Raw genomic sequence first — 26,385 nt, 5'->3', positions numbered from 1 at the left:
CATGCTTTTAAAAGTAGAAGCCAAAAGGTGGTACATCACTGATGATTTAAATTCACTTCATTTTGGAAAGCTTAATATCAACGGATTTCGTTAAAATTTTGGATATGTGTTGCTAACACGTTAGGGAAATAAAGTTGATATGTAAAATGGGAATAAGTGGTTCCTGATTTCTTTTATGACTTCATGAACTTGGTGCTCCACAACTATCAAAAAGGAACTGGTTAAAATGCTTCTATTTTCAATGTTGAGCTATATTTTGTATTTTTAACTTGCGACATTATTTCACTGAAACTTAATTAAGCCATAGGTAACAGGTTACCACAACCATACTACAGCAATGTTGAAAAAATTGTATTTCTTGTCACCTGTACCACCATATTGGGTAGTTTTCCGTAAGCTTAACTTTTATGATTTTGGTAACTATTTTATATTTATTTGTGAAATCCGTCTCAACTAGGCATTCTAAATTGTACTCACCATTTACATCCCAAGGTATATTAGTATATCCACCTTGCACTTCTCGATATATATCCAGTTAAAGACAGAATATCAAAATTATTCCTCATTATGATACATTTTGTATCACAGACTCTCACATGTGTATTCAAAATTGATGCTTCAATTTGACCTGAACCAATTGACCTATAACCTGACATACGGTGACCTAATAGCCTTTTCTTCTCCTAACAACACATCAATAACAACATCAATATCAAATTGACTAATGACTATGCATCTATTGTGTAAGTGTTTATTTAATTTATTCAGTGTTATATATTTTGCAAGCACCACTAGATTTTCTATAGAGAGTATAACAAAGGATTTAATGTATTCTATTCATGTACCCTACTTGAACATGTTGAAAAGAATAAATTATGGTTTGTTATGAAACACGCATCTGAGTTACCAGGATACGGTAAACAAAAAATATATAGGGCTAAAATGACTTACTATACAATGGTTTAAAAGCACCTTTTTATTTATTTTTTAAAATTTTTTTATCTCACATGATCCGTGCATATATCGCCTCGCTATAAATGAAAAAATATTTTTTTAGACCAATCAAACCAATATATGGGTGTAGTACGCCCTTAATTGTGAACTTGACTTACTCATTCTTTCATTTCTCTTGACAATTTTTCATTTGCCCGCCCTATTCCTTTTAAAGGAATTTTTATTAACACATAATCTGATCGCAGTTGCTGGGGAGAGGCCAAAATATGCAGTGCATCATGCAGACATCCCAACTAGTAAAAATTTAAGAATTTGCGAGCGTAGAGAGCCAATTGAATTGCCCCCCCTCCCAGTCTGGAAAAAAAAAATCCACTTTTTCAAAATCAGCACCCTCCCCCAAAAAAATCCTGGCTACGGGCCTGAAGTGTAGTGCTGCTCAAGGACACCATCCAATAGCCTGCCAAGCTCCAGTGGAGTAGATTTCTTTTTGACATTGGGGGGATGGAGTTGGAAACAAATTCTTGAAGTATACATGTAGTCAATCCAGCACCTTTTGGCGACAGAATAAGTTTATGGTACAATTGCTTGAAGCTAAACTGATAAAATATTGTGTAAATGACCGCAAAGCGGGCGAAAATTTGCACTTTTGGGGCTAAAATGGGCAAATATGAGGTTATAGTTTGGTCAGAAACCCATTTACAGGCAGAGACATTGGGGGGATGATTGTATGGACCATCCCCCCCTGGCAAAATATTGGGGGGGATAAATCCCCCATCCCCGGATCTACGCCTATGCCAAGCTCAAGCAGACCTACTCAGATTTCGAACCCTTGACCCTTGGAATCACAGTCCAATCCCCGGGGGGGTACTCAGTACAAATGACCATACAGGGACGTGCCGCAAACATGGGTAGCATTTTCGGCCTTCTGGTATATCAATGACCCCTTTTTCAAAGCCTATTTTGGTAATATGAATGGGTCCTTTTTTCAAAATTTTCTCATTTTTTTTCGAAAAACAGCCCAATTTGTCCTTAATCTAGCCAAAATTTTCCCAAACTTTTGGGAAAGTTTGTAAAAACACACAATTTTGGTTAAATTCGGCCTAAAATTTTGACTTTTGGTGTATCAATGGGTCCAAATTTCTTGAAAAATTGGTATATTTATGGGTCCACTTCCAAAATCTCAGCGGCACGTCCCTACCAAAACCAAACTTGAGTACCCCCCAGGGTCCAACGTCTTAACTCTTAACCGCTCGGTCACACAGCTCCCCTTTGTGGGGTTTTTTTTACTGGGAGAGGGGTAAAAGGCAAAAAGCTCCGATATTGTTTTTTATATGTATGGGGAATGCCACACCTTCTTGGCATCCCATTATAAAACAAACAATTGAAATTTGTCTTGTAATCGGTCACTATTTGGTGGCGTGCGCCCTTAATTTTTTCCTGACCACAGGCTGCAAGTAGCTGTTTGGAATTTGCCGCGGACACTCGGCACATGTGATATTCGAGAAAGAAATTAAGCCAACAAAGGTATGATTCCCGGGTATAAAGCATAAAATATGACCTGCAGACCTGTTTAATTGTTCGTTTGATTCTTCATATTCTTGATGAGTCAATGCTAGACATTTGGATTGAAGCTGGAGTCTAATTTGAAGCACTATAAGCTTAAAATCTAGTCAAATTCCAATATTATTGCCGGGGAGGGGGTAGACCCTCCCTCGGGTCCATGGAGAACGACTGGTAATGTAGATTACATAGCATTAAAAATCAACCCAATACATGGACCCTCCCAGTCTGTAAGCAATTTGACTTCAAGTTCCCACAAAATGCTGGGAGTTCACTTTTACGGATTTGGAGTCACGCAATCTTTCTATATACTAAGGCTGGCATTTTCGGTCGGGTAAACGGGTACCTGCCCGAGATTACATTACCGGTAGGAAATACCTCCCGGTACCGAAATTAAAAAAAAAAATAATAATAATAATTTTTTTTTTTTTTTAAGTTTTTTATTTTTTCGGTTTTGTAGTGTCCCTGTCAATACATTTTGAAATCATTAATAGACTATGACATGAATACAAATGATCAATTTTTTTTTGCAATTTCGGGTACCCGGTTACCCGCCCGAAAATTGCGGCGGGTACCCGGGTACAAAATTACCCGAAAATGCCAGGCCTACTATATACCACGTCCATGTTTTCACTACATTAACGTTTGTGTAAGCGACTAAACAACGATATTGTATCCGACCAATCAACGCAGCTTGGCAGCGGGGATATTTGAAAAGGCTTCCCTAGCTAAATAATGTGCAAACATTTGCAAACCGCACGTGATAATATACGCAATATGGACAATAGGCCTAAGTCCGAGTCGAGTGGTTGCCTTTTATTATTGCGCGTACCATGGGTCTATCAGACGTGTGCCACTTGAGCTCAATACCTCTCAGTTGTTGACAAGTGTCCCATCCGATCTTAAGCGTCACATCCCGCTGCATAGCTTTGTGCTACCATATTTGAATTGTAACTGGGGCGGGGCTTTCGTAATTGACATCGGAATCACCGTGCTTCGTTGATCGAATATTTGGAAGTGAGATCTCTAACAGATTGGACCAGTCTCGGAATCAGCGCTCAATGGACTTTCGCGTTCACTTATAATACGAGTATATATCTATATTGCTGCATGGTTGAATGTGGTGGGTGTAATTAGTGGCGTCGATTTGTGGATGAAGAGGAATGGGTTTTGGCATTGAAGAAAATAAGGGGGGAGTTGGCATTTTTTTCATAGGGCATTACGTAATTATTTATTGTTACATTATCCAGAGATGGAATCGAACCGAGACTGGGGGCCAGTCTAGGGAGGGGGTAGTTCACCACGTAAACTTAAAGCCACAATTTCTCTGTGTTATAAAACATATGGAAAAGTTTAGTGCATTTGCTCAGCGATTTTCATGTACTCCGCTTAACCACAGGAAAGCATGGGTGAATTCTGCTGTTCTATCTACCCGCACGCTGCTCACGTGTTGATAAAATTTACACGAACACACCCGGAATTAGCATGTTAAAAGTATCAATAAAAACCTCACTTTAAACATTTCTGATGATGAGAACAGGGTGTCTTTTTAAACTTGTTATTTCGCTCAAAAAAGGAGTAGACCTAAGTAAATAAATAAGGCAATAGAGCCAATAATAAGGCAATAGTGGAGGAGAGCGTGGCCTAGCGGTTACTCGGCATAGGACTGTGAACCCAAGGGTCAAGGGTTCGAATCCCAGGTCCGGCTCTTTGTGTCCTTGAGCAAGACACTTCACTCTACTTGCTTAGTGCTTCGGAGGGCACATTAAGCTGTCGGTCCCGTGTACATGCATATTTTCTCACATTAATGTAGTGTGCACGCGTTAAAGAACGTCTGAGGCTATTCGAAAAGAGCAGGGGATCATCCCGGTCATGTTGACTGTACTTCAAAATACACTCATCTACTCTAGGTTCCAGAGTAAAAAATAAGTACAGCTTGTCTGTACGCAGTGCGACAATACTCATACATATGAGGGAGGCACTTATAAGGAAGAAGATCGAAGAATAGGTAAACAAATAAATAAGTTATTATATAAATAATTACCCAACTTGAAGTAAGTAAGTAAATAAATAAATAAATAAGGAGATTGGTAAACAACTAATTATCAGAGATGTCACATTTCCGGATTTTTCCGGATTTCCGGATTTTGGGGATTTAAAAAAAAATTCGGGATTTTCAACAACAAAAAAATAAATAAATAAATTTTTTTTTTTTAATTTTTTTTTTCGCTTTTGGAGTGGCCCTGGACCAAGAGCTAAATGCTTAACAGATGTTTTCTGGAAGAAGGAAGCACTTTTTATTAAAAGTGTAGAACAAGCCAGGAGCTTTGAACTGTTCTTTTTACCCTCTGAAATGGCCTTTAACTGTGGTGCTAAATGTGCAGAAACCATCTGGCTTTTGGCCCCCGGCCGTGTTGCGCGACAGCTTCGCTCGCTACGCTTCGCAAGTTCAGGATTTTTTGGTCAGCCTGTGACATCTCTGAATTATAAATATGTACATAATTAGGTGAATAATAAATAAATGAGTATAAGTAAATAAACAAGGAAATAAGAAAATAACCAAGTAAATAAATAAGCAACTAAATAAATAAATAAATATCTAAATGAGTAGGCCTAAGTAAATAAATAAATAAAGAACTAAGTAAATTTATAAGTAGGCCTACATAAGTAAATAAATAGGTAACCAACTAAATAAATAAATAGGTAATAAATAAATCAGTAAAATAACTAAAGCAAGTAATGAAATAAAAAACATATATGAACATCAAATACATGATGCAATCTTTTCTAAACATTTCTGAAAAATTTACTAAATAATTAAATAAGATAAAAATTACAAATGAAAACAACCAAGCTGAGTAACCATCAGCCAAGCAAACAGCTAGGCCCTACATTTATAACTAACCAACCAAGTAAACAATCAAACAAACATAAAAGCGTGTTATTTTCCTAACAGAACAAAACGGAAAACAAAAGAAAAACAACGGAATTATAACACTGTCGTCGGCGTAGGGAAAAACTGCATTGTGCAACAAGCAATTGCATCCATCATAACAAATTAATAATTCCACTTCAACACGTTCGTGTGCAAGCCTTGTTGAACGCAGCGTAGTTGAGCGCGCAGTCGGCCGCGTAGTTGTACCCGGCGCGCGCCATGAAGTCAATGAACTTTATGATCAAAGGACTTTGGCGACAGAGTACCTCGCGGGTGAGTACCCTCACTGCTACTTCAATCACTGCTGACACATGGGTACACCATGGATGCGGTTTCTCTGCAGGTACTTCCGCTGAAGGGCCATCGAAGTACCCCAGACAGCGTTCGAAATAGGGCCGGTCAGCCAGCCATTGGCCTGTAACTTTTTGGCTTGGCCGGTAACTTTTCTGACTAGCAGTGTAGCTGCAGGCCCGGCTGGCCGGTAACGTTTTAGTTACAGGCCCGGCTGGCCTGTAATTTTTTGAGGCATATTTCTAACACTGACCCCAGACTATGGTGTGGCTATAAGTCGGCCTACTCGGTACACCGCAGTTGACTCTTAGGTGACGCATGGTGGAGTATCGACCTAAGTACTTTGCTACGCGGGGGTATCTACAGTATGGTGGCCGACGCTTGTACTTTGGTGTAGTACCAACGTCGGCCACAAAGGGCTAGGGTACTCGGTAGTAGCAGTGGTAGTAGCCACAAAGTACCATTGCAGCAGAGGTACTCCGTCGCCAGGAATCTTGTAGTGTATGTATCAGTTTTCATATTAAAAACACAAAACAATGTGCAAAATTCAATTTTTTTTTTTAGGTCAACCATGACTGATCCTAGCATTTTTTTTTTTTTTTAATTTAGGGTACCCCGGCAGGAAATTCCCTGCCCGGGTAATAGGATTATCGGGCGGGACTCGAATTCCCGGGACTCACTCACACCCTTAGTCTAACATCACGAAAGAGGAGAGGTTAGCCATCAATTCCGTCAAGAAAAATGATTCGATCTTGATTATGGGCGCAGACAAGGGTAGGTCAACTGTATAGTCTTGATTACGAAGAAAAGGTCCATGAAATGTTGAAAGATGAAAGAACTTATGAAAAACTGAAAGCTGATCCTACCCCAAAGTACAAGAGAAAGTTAACAGCCATTCTCGCTAGACTGAAGAAAGAGAACAAAATTGATGAGAAACAATATATAAGCTTTAACCCTACCACGGCAAATACACCACGTCTCTGTACTACAAAAATTCACAAGCAAGGTAACCCAATATGACCAATCATCGATTATACAGATTTCCTCGGCTATGAGACATCCAAAGCCCTTGCCGATTTGCTCAATCCTTTGGTCGGCACCACCGAACACCATGTTAAAAATTCGAAAGAACTAGCGGAGGATCTAAGTGGAGTGTGTATTGAGGACAATGAAATTTTTAACTCGCACGACGTGGTATCCTTGTTCACAAACACGCCAATAAAGGAGGCCCTAGATGTGATTAAAAAAAGACTGGTAGAGGACAAAGATAATAATAATAATAATAATAATAAAAAACATTTATAAAGCGCTATAAACGCAGTTTCAAAGCGCTGTACATTAAAATAACAAAATAAGTTTTACAAATATCAAGATACATGAATACATATTAAAAACAATTTATAAAACACTATGACCAGCACAGAAATCTTATTTAAAAATACCCTTTAAAATAAGATTAAACAAGATCTCAAGTTGCGTACCAAACTTGAAGTTGAAGAGATCATCGAACTCCTCAAATTTATACTAACCACCACATATTTTGAATTTAGAGGTGCCATATATAGGCAACGGTTTGGCGCAGCGATGGGCAGCCCAGTCCGCCCCATCATAGCAAATTTCTTTATGGAATTTCTGGAACAGCAAGCAATCACGACTGCCCCGATTTATTGTAAGCCACGGTATTGGCGTCGCTATGTGGATGATGTACTAGAAATAATCAAAGCAGGCCAAGTTCAAAACTTAACTGATCATCTCAACACAGTCGACAAAACAGACAGTATTAAATTCACCTAGATGAAGAAGAGAAAGAAGGAAAAATTCCATTTCTCGACACGTTAATTGTCCGGAAACCTGACGGTTCGGTAAAGCTCCTGGTATACAGGAAACAAACCCACACTGACCAATATCTCAGTTTTAAGTCAGAACACCCTCTCCATCAGAAAATGGGTGTAGTCCAAACCTTGTTTGATCGCATGTACAGCGTGGTCATGGACGAAGCGGATAGAGCGAATGAAGAGAAACATGTGCGAGGAGCCCTAAAAGACTGTGGCTATCCTAAATGGGCAGTGGACCAAGTGAAATCAAAAATGCAACTTAAAACAAAACCAGCTGTGAAACCTACCGCAAAGAAAGACCAACAGAATGAGGACAAAAGCAAGGATATGGTAGTGCTCCCTTATGTCAATGGAATTTCCAAGCGAGTTCAAAGAATTTTCAAAAAGCATAAAGTCGACACCGCTATGAAACCCCATCAAACCCTCAAAAAAATCCTGGTCCACCCCAAAGACAAAAGAGACAAGCTAAAAACAGGCAATTGTATTTATGAGATCGGCTGCCAAAACTGCGATCTCACTTATGTTGGGCGAAACCTCTCGTTTGTTTGGGACAAGACTTGCGGAACACAAAGCGGAAGTAAAGAAAGCCAACAAGAAAAAGTTTACTTGGTCAGAACGTAGGGCATCCGAGCAAGAACAAACAAAGTCAACCATATCGGATCATGTCGCAAGGGCAAATCATGTCGTCAATTGAGAGGACTCCAAGATAGTTGGCAAGGAGCATGTCAGAAAGTCTAGAGAAGTACGAGAAGCGATAGAGATCAGAAAGAGGGGGACAAAGACCATGAATAGAGAGGAAGGCACTTATTTCCTAAGTCATGTATTTGACCCACTTTTGAAGACTGGAAGTAAGACTACTCAAAACCGGAAGCCAGTTTCCCGGGGAAGTGGTTCAGATGCTCACATCTGATGAAGTCCTCCGACGAGATGGACGAAATATTAGCAAGTAAAAACTTACTGGTTTTGCCAAGCACAAATTCCTACTTGATTATGTCCATTTGTTTTTTCAATTACATATTACTCATTTCGGCAACAAATGGACGGTTAATTATGCCCTCCATAATAAATGCAAGTGACTTTAGGGTATATGCATGGTCACTTGAACAGTTAGTTAGACGCAAGTGACCATGCATATAGGGCCTACCCCAAAGTCACTTACATTTTCTTATGGAGGGCAGAATTGGCCGTCCATTTGTTACCGAAATGAGTAACATGTAATTGAGAAAACATATGGACATAGGTGGTTCTGGCTCTAAGCCCTCAATTAATTTAATGATACATTGGTTTTAATCAGTGACAATTTTTTTAGGGGTGGGTGGGTATACTGTAAAAGTGGAAATTTTCGCGAGGTTTTTATTTTCGCGAATTTCGCGAGTGGACATAAAATCGCGAAAATAACCTTTTGCATTAGGTTTCTATTGTATCAATATCAAAACCGCGAAATTTAATTCTCGCGCAATTGATAAAATCTTCAAAATCGCGAAAATATCTTCTCGCGAAAATATTGACTTTTACAGTAATCAATATTTTGACGCAATGTGATATATTTTAAAATGAGGATGACTCTGCAAGTGACATCATAGGAAGCAGCATATTACTGGAACGATAATAGAATTGTGTCGGAGACCCCTCCACCCCCACCACCTCCAAAAGAAGGCTGGCACAGATATAGGGTTACAGAGATGGGTACGGTACTTGAGTCAGTAAATTGACACATTGCTAGTCCGGCATTGCCTTTAATATTTTATTTAATTGCAGATATCTACCATGGAAAAGGCAACTAAGAAGCAGAAGACAGGTGCAAGCAAGGCAAATGGTACAGCCAATGGACATGGTAAGAAACCAAAGACCCGTGGACAGGGTTATAGCTACATACAGTGGGCGGTGGAGCCCACCACTCACTTCTTGAGCCCACCACTGAGATAATATTCTGTAAATTGCTGCCCAGCACTCAATTGCTGCTAGCTACAACCCTGCCCGTGGAGTGTGCATTGTTAGATGGGAGTGTGGAATTTCTCTCCTCAGAAGTTGCCCAGTTAAGAGAGTGCACCACTACTAACTAAATGCCAGACAATTACACAGTGAAGCACACAAGTTCAGAGACTCCAGAAGATTTTAAATATTGGGGAGGGGGCAATAGCACCTGGCCCAAGTTATTGGGGGCCCTATGGTATTTTCCCATTGCCACGAAAAAAAACCAGTCGACTCTCAACACACGATATTCAAAATTCCTGCGCTGAAAATGTCTAAGTGCAATGACGTAATGGTTGTTTGTGCTCAATTGTCATCAGCCTTCATTGTATTACTGGAACGTCATTGCACTCCACAATTTCGGCTGGAATTTTGAATATCGCATGTTGAGAGACGGATGTTTTTATGGTCACTATGAGTTTGTTTTAAATAAAACTATGTGATTCGTGCTTGATAATTATTTTTCTTACATCAGCTAATAATACCCCTCCTAAGGATGAGTAAACCCTTCATCTGACCATGTTGAGAGAGCAAAACATACAGAATCTGTAAAAAGTCACGTTTTCCTCTGTATCATGTTTGGTGTCATTTTGGTCCAATTATTGGTGACAAAAAATATGATAGCTCTGATGGAAGTATTAAAAAAACAGCTTGTGGTAGCTAAGTTTGTAAAGGTTATTTAGTGCATTTCAAAAGATTAGCAGTGATTTGCCCATGGATACCACAATATCCCCTAAAATCAGGCATGAAAACTGGTCTAGATAAAAAAAACCCACTGAATTGAAAAACATGTTTTTGGGTGTGTTTTTTTTCTTTTGCCATTTTCTGTGAATTTGATTCAGAAATAGGCTGCAAAGCACCATAAATTCATCAAAACTTTGTTTTTTTGCATTTTTGCATGTGGTGATAGATTTGCACAAAATCTGTCTTTAGGCAAAACAAAAATGTTGTACTGCCCTCAACATTTTTTTTGGAATGATGATTTTTACAGATTTGTTCAAAAAATCAATGTTTTTCACTTAAAATTAATATTTTATTGAAAGACTACAATCCAGGAAAAAACGGTTGGCACAGTTTGCCTGTCTTTTGGTATATCTCTGCCCCCGCTCCCCCAATTCAATGTTGGACCAAGCCATGTTGTCAACAGGTCCGTGAGACCTCCAACATTGAATGATGGGGAGTGGGGAAGGAAGCGATATAGGGGGTGTCTGTACTTCACATATATTGCATGCATGTTTCCCTCGCCTCCCCAATTTTAATAGGGCACGCATTTCCATTGTTTAGTGCAGGTGTGCCAACTATTAATTTCCTGGGTTGTCCGAATCAATTCCAAAAATATGCATCTAATTTCATATTTTGGCTTGTAAAATAAAAACCGTTAAAGGTATGGCCACCAAATTTTCAGGAAATAATCCTCACATGCATATCAATATATAAAATTAATATTAACAAAAAATATTGTGAAATAAGGTATAAGTCAAAAGAATGTTATATAATTGCCGATTATTTTTGAAGTTTAAAGCTATGATAACTCGTCCAAAATATGCATCTAACTTCATATTTTGGTTTATAAAATAAAAAACCATAAAAGGTATGACCACCAAATTTTCAGGGAGTAATCCTCACATTCATATCAATATGTAAAGTTCATATTGATAAAAAATATTAATGAAATAAGGGATAAGTCAAAAGAATATTATATGATTGCCGATTATTTTCGTAGTTTAAAGCTATGATAATTCTTCCAAAATGCATCTAATTTCATATTTTGGCTTATAAAATATAAAGCATTAAGCATATGGCCACTAAATTTTCATGGATTAATCCCCATATTCGTTTCAATATGCAAAAATTAAAATTAATCAAAAATAATATCGATAATCAATTATTATCGATTATCGATAATCAATAAATCCTTTTTTAATATTCAATGTTAAAATTGTATAGGCCTACGCAACCAACAAAACTGTATATCTGCAGTAATTTGAAAATATGACTTTCTCCTAAGTGCTATAAAAGCATCATTTTTTACCATTTATATGCACATCATATCTCATGCAACCTGAATGAACGAAACTTGTTTCCGGTTTGGATTGTAACACCTTAAAATTCACATTTTTCGTAAAAAACGGTTCAAATATTTTTTTCTGAATTGAAAATCTCTCATGGTATATAATGGCCATATTAGGCATTGTGATTGGCAATTTCAAACTTTTTTCAGTTCAATCATCATGGCCGTGGACACGTGATGCTCTGTTTTGAAAGCCATCCGAGTTTCCATTTTGACAAACAACTCGGTGCGGCAATTATGGTGATATTTGTACAGTGCCGTAAAATAAAGGTAGAAATACAGAAAAAACTAGAAGGCTATATATTTGTACACAAATACGGCTATACCCGCATGTTATCGGTGTAGCCAAACTTATAGTCCTTATTTGTTGAGGACTTAAAATAAAGAAATTGTAAAAAGTCGTCCAATTGGGCAGAAAATGTGTAAAAAGTGAAAGTCCAAGTCACAAGCTTTAATTGAATGTAGGTTGCACTGTCGTAGCACTTAAAATAAAGAAATTGTAAAAGTCCCCTCCCAGGGGAGTCGTCTCTCTTACTCTCCATAGGTTGCTGTTGCCAGTCTCTCTTACTCACAGTGAGGCTATGCAATATGATTACGGGGAAACTATTCCAGAGGGAGTATGTAAATTAAATGGAACAGCCATTTCAGAGGGAGTATGTGAATTAAACGGAACAGCCTTTTTGGGGGACATTTCAGAGGGAATATGTAAATTAAATGGAACAGCCAATGGGTATGTAATTTAACTGGAACAGCCTTAACGCTTCACGCTGGTATTTCCAATTATGATATAATACGATCTGTCTGTTTAGTCCTACGTGTGTGGGGTGGATGGGTGTGTGGGTGTTAGTAACAATATAGTTCTCAGGTGCTATCTGTGTACAAATCCTGAGCCCGGAAGCTGCTTTCTTTGATGAGAAACGGCCCGCCCTTTGTTTTAACATTTGGGGCCCTGGGGCCCATAAGATTTGACTTATGAGGCCCATGTACATAATTATGTTGAAGTATAATTCTCAAGTGCTATCAGTAGACTCAAGCTGGGCAGTGTAGCTGCTTTATTTACTGAGTAACGGCCGGCCCTATGTTTTAGCGTTTGGGGCCCTGGGCCCATATTATGTGACATATGGGGCTCATATGTACTTATAACTATATAATTCTCAGGTGCAATCTGTGTACAAACTCTGAGCCCTGAAGCTGCTTTATTTGATGAGAAATGGCCGGCCCTTTGTTTTAACAATTGGGGCCCTGGGGCCCATAACATTTGACTTATGGGGCTCATGTACATATGTTGAAGTATAATTCTCAAGTACTATCAGAAAACTCAAGCTGGGCACTGTAGCTGCTTTATTTACTGAGTAACGGCCGGCCCTATGTTTTAGCTTTTGGGGCCCTGGATCCCATATTATGTGACATATGGGGGTTATATATACATATGACAATATAATACTAAAGACCTGTGTACCAAATCTAAACCCTGTAGCTACTTTATTTGCTGAGAAACGGCCGGCCCTTTGTTTTAACATTTAGGCCCCTGGGGCCCCTAGCCTTGTACATATGGGGCCAAAATGGGCAAAAGGCACATCTACAACTTAGGGCCCATACATATGCCACATATGAGCCCTAGTCATCTTATACTTAATGAGCTAGGCTTGTCAATCTGTTGCACCATATTTTAACATTTGGGCCCCTGGGGCCAATAATATATAACATATGGGGCTCTTGTATATTTGTAAATATAGAGTACCCCTAGGGCTATCAGTGTACCAACTCAGGGCCCTGAGGCTGCTTCATTTGATGAGAAGCAGGCGTGCTTTGTATTTTCACATTTGGGCCCCTGGGGCCCGTGACCTTTGACCTCTGGGGCCAAGATGGGCAAAAGGCACTTCTACGGGGCAGGGCCCATAAGTGTACCACATATGGGACCTGGGGCCCTTGTAGTTTTAGCGCTAGCCTTGACAGAATGTTGTGTTTGATGGGAGAAGGAGGAGAAGAAACCACAGGATGGGAAGATACCCTGCATGTTATTGCATGCGGGTATAAAGAAGGACGGACATTGGCAAAAATTAATATAATGATGAATATAATATGATGAAGGATATTGTAAAATAATAACAAAAAAGAAAAGAAAAGAAAAAGAAATCTAAATATATTCAGGGGCTCGAACCCGTGTTCCAATGCGCCTGTGGCAGATGCCGTATCCATTGAACCACAGAGCTGTGTTACTTCAACATGCTTAAACTATAATATAATGCTATTCAAGATGCATGTATATAAATATACGCTCTACAAACGGTATACAGTCAAACAAATCACACTTTTACGGCATTTGTTTCATTAACTGAATATTTATCATATAGCAGGTGTTGGCTGACATTGTGCTCCACATTTATTTCAGTTTTGGGCCGGGATAAAATGACTTTGGGACAAAAACTAACGATATACACGTTTGTATTTATAAATAAAAAAGAAAGTAATATTATATTAAAATTCTTTACTCTTTAAAGACGTGTATACCGTCCGATTTTGTCCCGTAGTCATTTATCCCGGACAAAACTGAACTAAATGTGAAGCACAATGTCAGCCAACACCTGCTATATGATAAATATTCAGTTAATGAAACAAATGCCGTAAGAGAGTAATTTTTGGACTGTATACCGTTTGTAGAGCGTATATTTATATACATGCATCTTGAATAGCATTATATTATAGTTTAAGCCTGTTGAAGTTACACAGCTCTGTGGCGCAATTGATACGGCATCTGCCTCAGGCGCAGTGGAACACGGGTTCGAGCCCCTGAATGTATTTAGATTTCTTTTTCATTTTTATTTTATAATATTCTTCATCATATTATATTTGTCATAAGCCAGTGTCCGTCTTTTTTCTGTATGTCTACCTATATTTTACGGCACTGTACAAATATCATCGTAATTTCCGCACTGATGATGTTTTTATATAAACATACGTAAAATTGCCCTATCTATGATACGGGTGCAATTACATTAATTTGATAATAGCTGATTGAAAATTGCTCATTCAGTTCTTTTTATTTATCATTTGAATTAGAAGCAATTCGATGTAATACTGCATTTAAAAATCATTCTTTCTTTTTTTGTCAAAGAGTTTTCGCGTAATTCAGACCCAAGCCAAGACGCAAAACCAGGCATTAGCGATGTTTTTAATGCCCACCCCCTAAATAAACAAATACATTTTTTCTATTTTATTTATTTATCGTAAAGCCCTATCACTTATATGTGTTTGTGTGAAATATGAAGATAATACAACATTCCGTTGCAAAGTTATTGAGTAAAAACGGAAAACAGATGCAATATTTAGGATTTGACTCGGACAATCCAGGAAAAAAAGGTTGGCACAGTTTGCCTGTCTTTTGGTATATCTCTGCCCCGCTCCCCAATTCAATGTTGGACCAAGCCATGTTGTCAACAGGTCCGTGAGACCCTCCAACATTGAATGATGGGGAGTGGGGAAGGGTGCGATATAGGGGGGTGTCTGTACTTCACATATATTGCATGCATGTTTCCCTCGCCTCCCCAATTTTATAGGGCATGCATTTCCATTGTTTAGTGCAGGTGTGCCAACTATTAATTTCCTGTGTTGTAGTCTTTAATTGATGTCTAACAGGTATCCAGAAGTCAAAATTGACATTATATCCCCTAATTGAAGAAGCATTATTTAATATTTGAGGAGATGTTTAAAAACTGAAGGTTAAAAAAAAATTCCCATTTTTCCACTTGAGGGCAACACAACAACATTTTTTTTGGCCTTATGAAGATAGAATAAAAGCTATGCCCATACTTTTTATTATTTTCTTGGATAGCAATTTACACTTTGCGAGTAGGTTACTTAACATGCCTTTGAAATGGACAGAAGATATGTGACATGATCAAGGGGAATAAGTTACATGTCGACCCTGGTCAAAAATGACTTTTACATGTTTATAAAGAGGGTATTTAGAGCTTTTGGAAACTGAAAACCCCATGTTGATACGCCTTTTCTTTGCTAAGTTACATCATTTTATCAATCGCTGAAAACAATATAAAACTAGAAGGCTATATATTTGTACACAAATACGGCTATACCCGCATGTTATCGGTCTACCCAAACTTACAGTCCTTATTTGCTGAGGACTTAAAATAAAGAAATTGTAAAAAGTCGCCCAATTGGGCAGAAAATGTGTAAAAAGTGAAAGTCCAAGTCACAAGCTTTAATTGAATGTAGGTTGCACTATCGTAGCACTTAAAATAAAGAAATTGTAAAAAGTCCCCTTTTCCAGAGGGAGTATGGAAATTAGATGGAACAGCCATTTCAGAGGGAGTATGTAAATTAAACGGAACAGCCTTTTTTGGGGACATTTCAGAGGGAGTATGTAAATTAAATGGAACAGCCAATTGGTAATGGTCTCTCTTACTCACAGTGAGGCTATGCAATATGATTCAGGGGAAACTATTCCAGAGGGAGTATGTAAATTATATGGAACAGCCATTTCAGAGAGAGTATGTAAATTATACGGAACAGCCTTTTGGGGGCCATTTCAGAGGGAGTATGTAAATTAAATGGAACAGCCAATGGGTATGTAATTTAACTGGAACAGCCTTAACGCTTCACGCTGGTATTTCCAATTATGATAATCTGATCTGTCTGTTTAGTCCCACGTGTGTGGGGTGGATGGGTGTGTGGGTGTTAGTAACAATATACTTCTCAGGTGCTATCTGTGTACATATTCTGAGCACGGAAGCTGCTTTCTTTGATGAGAAACGGCCGGCCCTTTGTTTTAACATTTGGGGCCCTGGGGCCCAATATATATGACTTATGGGGCTCATGTACATATGTTAAAGTATGATTCTCAAGTGCTATCAGTAGACTCAAGCTGGGCATTGTAGCTGCTTTATTTACTGAGTAACGGCCAGCCCTATGTTTTAGCGTTTGGGGCCCTGGGGCCCATATTATGTGACATATGGGGATTATATATACATATGACAATATAATACTAAAGACCTATCTGTGTACCAAATCTGAACCATGTAGCTGCTTTATTTACTGAGTAATGGCCGACCCTATGTTTTAGCATTTGGGGCCCTGGGGCCCATATTATGTGGTATATGGGGCTCATATGTACATATAACAATGTAATTCTCAGGTGCAATCTGTGTACAAACTCTGAGCCCTAAAGCTGCTTTAATTGATGAGAAACAGCCGGCCCTTTGTTTTAACATGTGGGGCCCTGGGGCCCATATTTTTTTACTTATGAGGCTCATGTACATAATGTTGAAGTATAATTGTCAAGTGCTATCAGTAAACTCAAGCTGGGCATTGTAGCTGCTTTATTTACTGAGTAACGGCCGACCATATGTTTTAGCGTTTGGGGCCTTGGGGCCCATATTATGTGACGTATGGGGTTATACATACATTTGACAATATAATACTAAAGACCTACCTGTGTACCAAATCTGAACCCTGTAGCTACTTTATTTGCTGAGAAACGGCCGGCCCTTTGTTTTAACATTTTGGCCCCTGGGGCCCCTAGCCTTGTAAATCTGGGGCCAAAACGGGCAAAAGGCACATCTACAACTTAGGGCCCATACATATGCCATGTATGAGCCCTAGTGATCTTGTACTTTTAGAGCTAGGCTTGTCAATCTGTTGCACCATATTGTAACATTTGGTCCCCTGGGGCCCATAATATATAACATATGGGGCTCTTGTATATTTGTAAATATAGAGTGCCCCTAGGGCTATCAGTGTACCAACTGAGGGCCCTGAGGCTGCTTCATTTGATGAGAAACAGCGTGCTTTGTATTTTCACATTTGGGCCCCTGGGGCCCGTGACCTTTGACCTCTGGGGCCAAGATGGGCAAAAGGCACTTCTACGGGGTAGGGCCCATAAGTGTACCACATATGGGCCCCAGGGCCTTTGTAGTTTTAGCGCTAGCCTTGACAGAATGATGTGTTTGATGGAGAAGGAGGAGAAGGAGAACTAGAAGGCTATATATTTGTACACAAATACGGCTATACCCGCATGTTATTGGTGTACCCAAACTTACAGTCCTTATTTGCTGAGGAATTAAAATAAAGAAATTGTAAAAAGTCGCCCAATTGGGCAGAAAATGTGTAAAAAGTGAAAGTCCAAGTCTTTAATTGAATATAGGTTGCACTGTCGATGCATTTAAAATAAAGAAATTGTAAAAAGTCCCCCCAGGGGAGTCGTCTCTTACTCTCCATAGGTTGCTGTTGTCAGTCTCTCTTACTCACAGTGAGGCTATGCAATATGATTAGGGGAAACTATTCCAGAGGGAGTATGTAAATTAAATGGAACAGCCACTTCAGAGGGAGTATGTAAATTAAACGGAACAGCCTTTTTTGGAGATATTTCAGAGGGAGTATGTAAATTAAATAGAACAGCCAATGGGTATGTAATTTAACTGGAACAGCCTTAACGGTTCACGCTGGTATTTCCAATTATTATGATACTAGCGGGATACCCGCGCTTCGCGCGGGTCCCCGCTAGATGGGAGCGTTCACCATAACAGGAATAACTAGAAGGCTATATATTTGTACACAAATACGGCTATACCCGCATGTTATCGGTGTACCCAAACTTACAGTCCTTATTTGCTGAGGACTTAAAATAAAGAAATTGTAAAAAATCGCCCAATTGGGCAGAAAATGTGTAAAAAGTGAAAGTCCAAGTCACAAGCTTTAATTGAATGTAGGCCTAGATTGCACTGTCGTAGCACTTAAAATAAAGAAATAGTAAAAAGTCCCCTCCCAGGGGAGTCGTCTCTCTTACTCTCCATAAGTTGCTGTTGTCAGTCTCTCTTACTCACAGCGAGGCTATACAATATGATTAGGGGAAACTATTCCAGAGGGAGTATGTAAATTAAACGGAACAGCCATTTCAGAGGGAGTATGTAAATTAAACGGAACAGCCTTTTTGGGGCCATTTCAGAGGGAGTATGTAAATTAAATGGAACAGCCAATGGGTATGTAATTTAACTGGAACAGCCTTAACGCTTCACGCTGGTATTTCCAATTATGATATAATACGGCCTGTCTGTTTAGTTCTACGTGTGTGGGGTGGATGGGTGCGTGCGTGGGTGTTAGTAACAATATAATTCTCAGGTGCTATCTGTGTACAAATTGCTGAGGACTTAAAATATAAAAAGTCGTAAAAAAAGTGTAAAAATTGAAAGTCCAAGTCACAAGCTTTAATTTAATGCAGGTTGCACTCTCGTAGCACTTAAAATAAAGAACTTGTAAAAAGTCCCCTGCCATGGGGAGTTGTCTCTCCATAGATTGCTGTTGTCAGTCTCTCTTATTCACAGTGAGGCTATGCAATGTAATTAGGGGAAAACTATTCCAGAGGGAGTATGTAAATTAAATGGAACAGCCATTTTAGAGGGAGTATGTAAATTAAACGGAACAGCCTATTTTGGGACCATTTCAGAGGGAGTATGTAAATTAAATAGAACAGCCAATGGGTGTGTAATTTAACTGGAACAGCCTTAACGCTTCACGCTGGTATTTCCAATTATTATATTAATAATTATAATACGGGTATGTCTGTTTAGTCCTACATGTGTAGGGTGGGGGGTATGTGGGTGTTAATAACAATATAATTCTTAGGTGCTACTGTGTACAAATTCTGAGCCCGAAGCTGCTTTATTTGATGAGAAACGGCCGGCCCTTTGTTTTAACATTTGGGGCCATGGGGCCCATAATAATTTACTTATGAGGCCCATGGACATATGTTGAAGTTTAATTCTCTAGTGCTATCAGTAGACTCAAGCTGGGCACTGCAGCTGCTTTATTTACTGAGTAACGGCCGGCCCTATGTTTGAGCGTTTTGGGGCCCTGGGGCCCATATAATGTAATATATGGGGCTCACATGTACATATAACAATGTGATTTTCAGGTGCAATCTGTGTACTAACTCTGAGCCCTAAAGCTGCTTTATTTACAGAGTAACAGCCGGCCCTATGTTTTAGAGTTTGGGGCCCTGGGGCCCATATAATGTAATATATGGGGCTCACATGTACATATAACAATGTGATTTTCAGGTGCAATCTGTGTACTAACTCTGAGCCCTAAAGCTGCTTTATTTACAGAGTAACGACCGGCCTTATGTTTTAGCGTTTGGGGCCCAGGGGCCCATATTATGTGACATATGGGGTACATATATACATATGACAATATAATACTGAAAACCTATCTGTGTACCAAATCTGAGCCCTGTAGCTACTTTATTTGCTGAGAAACGGCCGGCCCTTTGTTTTAACATTTGGGCCCCTGGGGCCTCTAGCCTTGTACATCTGGGGCCAAAATGGGCAAAAGGCACATCTACAATTTAGGGCTTATACATGTGCAACATATGAGCCCTAGTGCCCTTGTAGCTTTAGAGCTAGGCTTGTCAATCTGTTGCCCCATATTTTTAACATTTGGGGCCCTGGGGCCCATAATATATAACATATGGGGCTCATGTATACTTGTATTTATAGAGTACCCTTGGGACTATCAGTGTACCAACTTATGGCCCTGAGGCTGCTTCATCTGATGAGAATCGGCATGGTTTGTGTTTTTTACATTTGGGCCCCTGAGGCCCGTGACCTTTGACCTCTGGGGCCGAGATGGGCAAAAGGCACATCTACGGGGTAGGGCCCATAAGTGTACTACATATGGGCCCTGGGGCCCTTGTAGTTTTAGCGCTAGCCTTGACAGAATGATGTGTTTGATAGGAGAAGAAGGAGGAGGAGGAGGAGGAGGAGGAGAAGAAACCACAGGATGGGAAGATACCCTGCATGCGCTGCATGCGGGTATAATTACTGAACAGGTCGTACTTTTTTGCCCTCATTTTAATTGAATTTTTCTTTATAGTACCGCTTCATGTTGTTTATACAACAAACATCTTTTTCCCATATTTATTACGTCCTCTCATAGCGTGTCTGCGGACGTGTTCACCCGTTATCATAATCCTGTGACCCGTCCATGTACCTTTTTGTCCTTCTTTCCGTATTATCATGTCCACTGGTCTCTGACTCGCAAGTCGCGTGGCTCTGCGCCGTTTACGCGCCCATTGGCGTAGTGCGCAGTGACGCACGAGGCGCCGACGCGCTGCCGGCCAGCTGCAGTGACGCGTAAGCTGACAACTGATTTTCATAACAAAAACCCGTTTTACCCATATTTTCACTGTTTTTGCAGCCAATTCTTGACCGTTTTCAACCAAATAAAGTTTATACACGTTCCCGTATATTCATCGATCTTCCGTATGAATTTGGCGACATTTGGATCGAAACTGACGGAGCCTTTCCATGATACATAGATAGATAGATAGATAGATACATACAACATTTCCCTATTTATAGTAAGATAATACGATCTGTCTGTTTAGTCCTACGTGTGTGGGGTGGATGGGTGGGTGGGTGTTAGTGACAATATAATTCTCAGGTGCTATCTGTGTACAAATTCTGAGCCCGGAAGCTGCTTTCTTTGATGAGAAACGGCCGGCCCTTTGTTTTAACATTTGGGGCCCTGGGGTCCATAATATTTGACTTATGAGGCCCATGTACATAATTATGTTGTAGTATAATTCTCAAGTGCTATCAGTAGACTCAAGCTGGGCACTGTAGCTGCTTTATTTACTGAGTAACGGCCGGCCCTATGTTTTAGCGTTTGGGGCCCTGGGGCCAATATTATGTGATGTATGGGGCTCATATGTACATATAACAATGTAATTCTCAGGTGTAATATGTGTACAAACTCTGAGCCATAAAGCTGGTTTATATGATGAGAAACGGCCGGCCCTTTGTTTTAACATTTGGGGCCCTGGGGCCCAATATATATGACTTATGGGGCTCATGTACATATGTTGAAGTATGATTCTCAAGTGCTATCAGTAGACTCAAGCTGGGTATTGTAGCTGCTTTATTTACTGAGTAACGGCCGGCCCCATGTTTTAGCGTTTGGGGCCCTGGGGCCCATATTATGTGACATATGGGGGTTATATATACATATGACAATATAATATTAAAGACCTATCTGTGTACCAAATCTGAACCCTGTAGCTACTTTATTTGCTGAGAAACGGCCGGCCCTTTGTTTTAACATTTAGGCCCCTGGGGCCCCTAGCCTTGTACATATGGGGACAAAATGGGCAAAAGGCACATCTACATCTTAGGGCCCATACATATGCCACATATGAGCCCTAGTCATCTTATACTTATAGAGCTAGGCTTGTCAATTTGTTGCACCATATTTTAACATATGGGCCCCTGGGGCCCATAATATATAACATATGGGGCTCTTGTATATTTGTATATATATATAGTACCCCTAGGGCTATCAGTGTACCAACTCAGGGCCCTGAGGCTGCTTCATTTGATGAGAAATGGCGTGCTTTGTATTTTCACATTTGGGCCCCTGGGGCCCGTGACCTTGACCTCTGGGGCCAAGATGGGCAAAAGGCACTTCTACAGGTAGGGCCCATAAGTGTACCACATATGGGCCCCAGGGCCTTTGTAGTTTTAGCGCTAGCCTTGACAGAATGATGTGTTTGATGAAGGAGAAGGAGAACTAGAAGGCTATATATTTGTACACAAATACGGCTATACCCGCATGTTGGCGGTGTACACAAACTTACAGTCCTTATTTACTAAGGACTTAGGTTGCTGTTGTCAGTCTCTCTAATTCACAGTGAAGCTATGCAATTTGATGGATTGAAATTCACAATACGCAATTTGATTAGGGGAAAGCTATTCCAGAGGGAGTATGTAAATTTAATGGAACAGCCATTTCAGAGGGAGTATGTAAATTAAACGGAACAGCCTTTTTGGGGCCATTTCAGAGGGAGTATGTAAATTAAATGGAACAGCCAATGGGTATGTAATTTAACTGGAACAGCTTTAACGCTTCACGCTGGTATTTCCAATTATGATATAATACGATCTGTCTGTTTAGTCCTACGTGTGTGGGGTGGATGGGTGCGTGCGTGGGTGTTAGTAACAATATAATTCTCAGGTGCTATCTGTGTACAAATTGCTGAGGACTTAAAACAGAGAAATTGTAAAAAGTCGCCCAATTGGGTGGAAAATGTGTAAAAATTGAAAGAAGTCACAAGCTTTAATTTAATGCAGGTTGCACTCTCGTAGCACTTAAAATAAAGAACTTGTAAAAAGTCCCCTCCCAGCGGAGTTGTCTCTCCATAGATTGCTGTTGTCAGTCTCTCTTATTCACAGTGAGGCTATGCAATATGATTAGGGGAAAACTATTCCAGTGGGAGTATGTAAATTAAATGGAACAGCCATTTCAGAGGGAGTGTGTAAATTAAACGGAACAGTCTATTTTGGGACCATTTCAGAGGGAGTATGTAAATTAAATAGAACAGCCAATGGGTATGTAATTTAACTGGAACAGCCTTAACGCTTCACGCTGGTATATCCAATTATTATATTAATAATTATAATACGGATATGTCTGTTTAGTCCTACGTGTGTAGGGTGGGGGTATGTGGGTGTTAATAACAATATAATTCTCAGGTGCTACTGTGTACAAATTCTGAGCCCGGAAGCTGCTTTATTTGATGAGAAACGGCCAGCCCTTTGTTTTAACATTTGGGGCCATGGGGCCCATAATATTTGACTTATGAGGCCCATGGACATATGTTGAAGTTTAATTCTCTAGTGCTATCAGTAGACTCAAGCTGGGCACTGTAGCTGCTTTATTTACTGAGTAACGGCCGGCCCTATGTTTTAGCGTTTGGGGCCCTGGGGCCCATATAATGTAATATATGGGGCTCACATGTACATATAACAATGTGATTTTCAGGTGTAATCTGTGTACTAACTCTGAGCCCTAAAGCTGCTTTATTTACAGAGTAACGACCGGCCCTATGTTTTAGCATTTGGGGCCCAGGGGCCCATATTATGTGACATATGGGATATATAGATATGACAATATAATACTAAAAACCTATCTGTGTACCAAATCTGAGCCCTGTAGCTACTTTATTTACTGAGAAACGGCCGGCCCTTTGTTTTAACATTTGGGCTCCTGGGGCCTCTAGCCTTGTACATCTGGGGCCAAAATAGGCAAAAGGCACATCTACAACTTAGGGCCCATACATATGTCATATATGAGCCCTAGTGATCTTGTACTTTTAGAGCTAAGCTTGTCAATCTGTTGCACCATATTTTAACATTTGGGCCCCTGGGGCCCATAATATATAACATATGGGGCTCTTGTATATTTGTTAATATAGAGTCCCCCTAGGGCTATCAGTGTACCAACTCAGGGCCCTGAGGCTGCTTCATTTGATGAGAAACGGCGTGCTTTGAATTTTCACATTTAGGCCCCTGGGGCCCGTGACCTTTGACCTCTGGGGCCAAGATGGGCAAAAGGCACTTCTACGGGGTAGGGCCCATAAGTGTACCACATATGGGACCTGGGGCCCTTGTAGTTTTAGCGCTAGCCTTGACAGAATGATGTGTTTGATGGGAGGAAAAGGAGGAGGAGGAGGAGGAGAAGAAACCACAGGATGGGAAGATACCCTGCATGCTATTGCATGCGGGTATAACTAGATGGCACAGTTGTGTTTGACCAAACACGAATATCTATGCCTGTGTTTCCCCCACTAACCCCCAACCCCGCACCCCCACCCACCATGACACTCTCAACCCAGCCTGACACCCCGTAATATGTTTAATGCTAAAACAGCTATCAGTATACCAACATAGAGCATTGCAGCTGCTTTATTTACTGAGAAAACAGCCAGCCCTTTGTTTTAACATTTGGGCCCATGGGCCCCTAGCCCTGTACATCTGGGACCAAAACGGGCAAAAGGCACATCTACAACTTAGGGCTCATACATATGCCACATATGAGCCCTAGTGATCTTGTACTTTTAGAGCTGGGCTTGTAAATCTGTTGCACCATATTTTAACATTTGGGCCCCTGGGGCCCATAATATATAACATATGGGGCCTTGTATATTTGTAAATATAGAGTACCCCTAGGGCTATCAGTGTACCAACTCAGGGCTATGAGGCTGTTTTATTTGATGAGAAATGGCACGATTGGTATTTTTACATTTGGGCCCCTGGGGCCCGTGACCTTTGACCTATGGGGCCAAAATGGGCAAAAGGCACATCTATGGGGTAGGGCCATTAAGTGTGCCAAATATGAGCCATGGGGCCCTTGTAGTTTTGGAGATAGTCCTGTTAATATGAAGCGTGAGAAGAAGGAGAACTAGATGGCACTGTTGTGTTTGAGCAAACACGAATATATATGCCTGTGATTCCCACCTAACCCCCAATGACCTTGACATGACCTTGACCATTATTAGCACTCAATGGTGATATCATCCACCAAGTTTGGTTACAATCCAACAATCTTAACTCTGATGACCTTGACATGACCTTATCCATTTTTGGCATTCGATGGTGATGCCATGCACTAAGTTTGGTGACAATCCAACAATCTAACTCGGATGACCTTGACATGACCTTGACCAATATTGGCGCTCGATTGTGATCTCATTCACCAAGTTTGGTTACAATCTAACAATCTTTACTCTGATGACCTTGACATGACCTTGACCATTTTTCGCAGTCGATTATGATCCCATGTACCAAGATTGGTGGCAATCCAATAATCTTTGCTCTGATGACCTTGACATGACCTTGACCATTTTTGGCATTCGATGGTGATCCCATGTACCAAGTTTGGTGGCAATTCAATAATCTATACTCGGATGACCTTGATATGACCTTGACCATTTTCGCACTCGATGGTGATCTCATCAACCAAGTTTGATGACAATCCAACAATTTTTGCTCTGATGACCTTGACATGACCTTGACCATAATTGGCACTCAATGGAGATCTCATCCACAAAGTTTGATGATAATCCAAGAAACTATACTCGGATGACCTTGACATGACCTTGACCCTTTTTGGCATTCGATTGTGATCACATTCACCAAATATGATGACAATCCAACAATATATACTTAGACGACCTTGACATGACCTTGACCTCTAAAAGGCACATCTTTGGGGTGGGGCCATTAAGTGTGCCAAGTATGAGCCCTGGGGCCCTTGTAGTTTTGGAGCTAGCCCTGTTAATATGAAGCGTGAGAAGGAGAAGAAGAAGGAGAAGAAGAAGAAGAAGAAGGAGAAGACTAAAGAGCATAAGGAGAATATATATGCCCTGCTACACAGGCATATATAAGGAGAAGGAGAAGGAAAAGGAGAAGACTAAAGAGCATAAGCAGAATATCTATGCCCTGTTCCACAGGCATAGATAAGGAGATGAAACCCAAGGATGGCAATATACCCGTCCATGCTTCGCATGCGGGTATAACTAGATGGCACAGTTGTGTTTGACCAAACACGAATATCTATGCCTGTGTTTCCCACCCTAACCCCCTTAACCCACCATGACACTCTTAATCCATCATACACCCCATATTCTAAAAGGGCTATCAGTATACCAACGAAAAAAAATTAAAGTTAATTAATTAATTAAAAATCAAATAATACCCTTTAATTGCATTTGCTGTGTAAACGCTTGAGGGCGCTCCTCCTTAAATAATGCAACAAACATGTTCCATACAAAAAAAAATCTAAAATCAAAAAATCAAAAAAAATCTGAATACCCCTTTAATCCCAAAATGGAGTGTCTCTTTAATGGCTGTTCCATCACCCTAACATCCCTCACCCCTTAACCTACCATGACACCTTTAATCCACCCTAACACCCCG

General features: G+C 40.1%; 1 protein-coding gene across 1 annotated transcript in view; it reads left to right on the top strand.

The window, feature by feature from the left end:
* Window positions 1–2,438: 2,438 nt before the first annotated feature.
* Window positions 2,439–26,385, top strand: part of LOC140164507 (SHC SH2 domain-binding protein 1 homolog B-like) — a 63,100-nt gene continuing 39,153 nt past the window's right edge. Inside the window, exons 1-2 of the mRNA XM_072187802.1 lie at window positions 2,439–2,478; window positions 9,334–9,409. Coding sequence (XP_072043903.1) covers window positions 9,343–9,409 — 67 coding nt within the window. The 5' untranslated portion in view covers window positions 2,439–2,478; window positions 9,334–9,342. The remainder of the gene's footprint in view (window positions 2,479–9,333; window positions 9,410–26,385) is intronic.

The sequence above is a fragment of the Amphiura filiformis genome, chromosome 11 (assembly GCF_039555335.1).
Source record: "Amphiura filiformis chromosome 11, Afil_fr2py, whole genome shotgun sequence".
NCBI lineage: Eukaryota > Metazoa > Echinodermata > Ophiuroidea > Amphilepidida > Amphiuridae > Amphiura > Amphiura filiformis.
The sequence above is the reverse complement of the archived record's forward strand: the minus strand, read 5'-3'. Positions and strand labels throughout refer to the sequence as shown.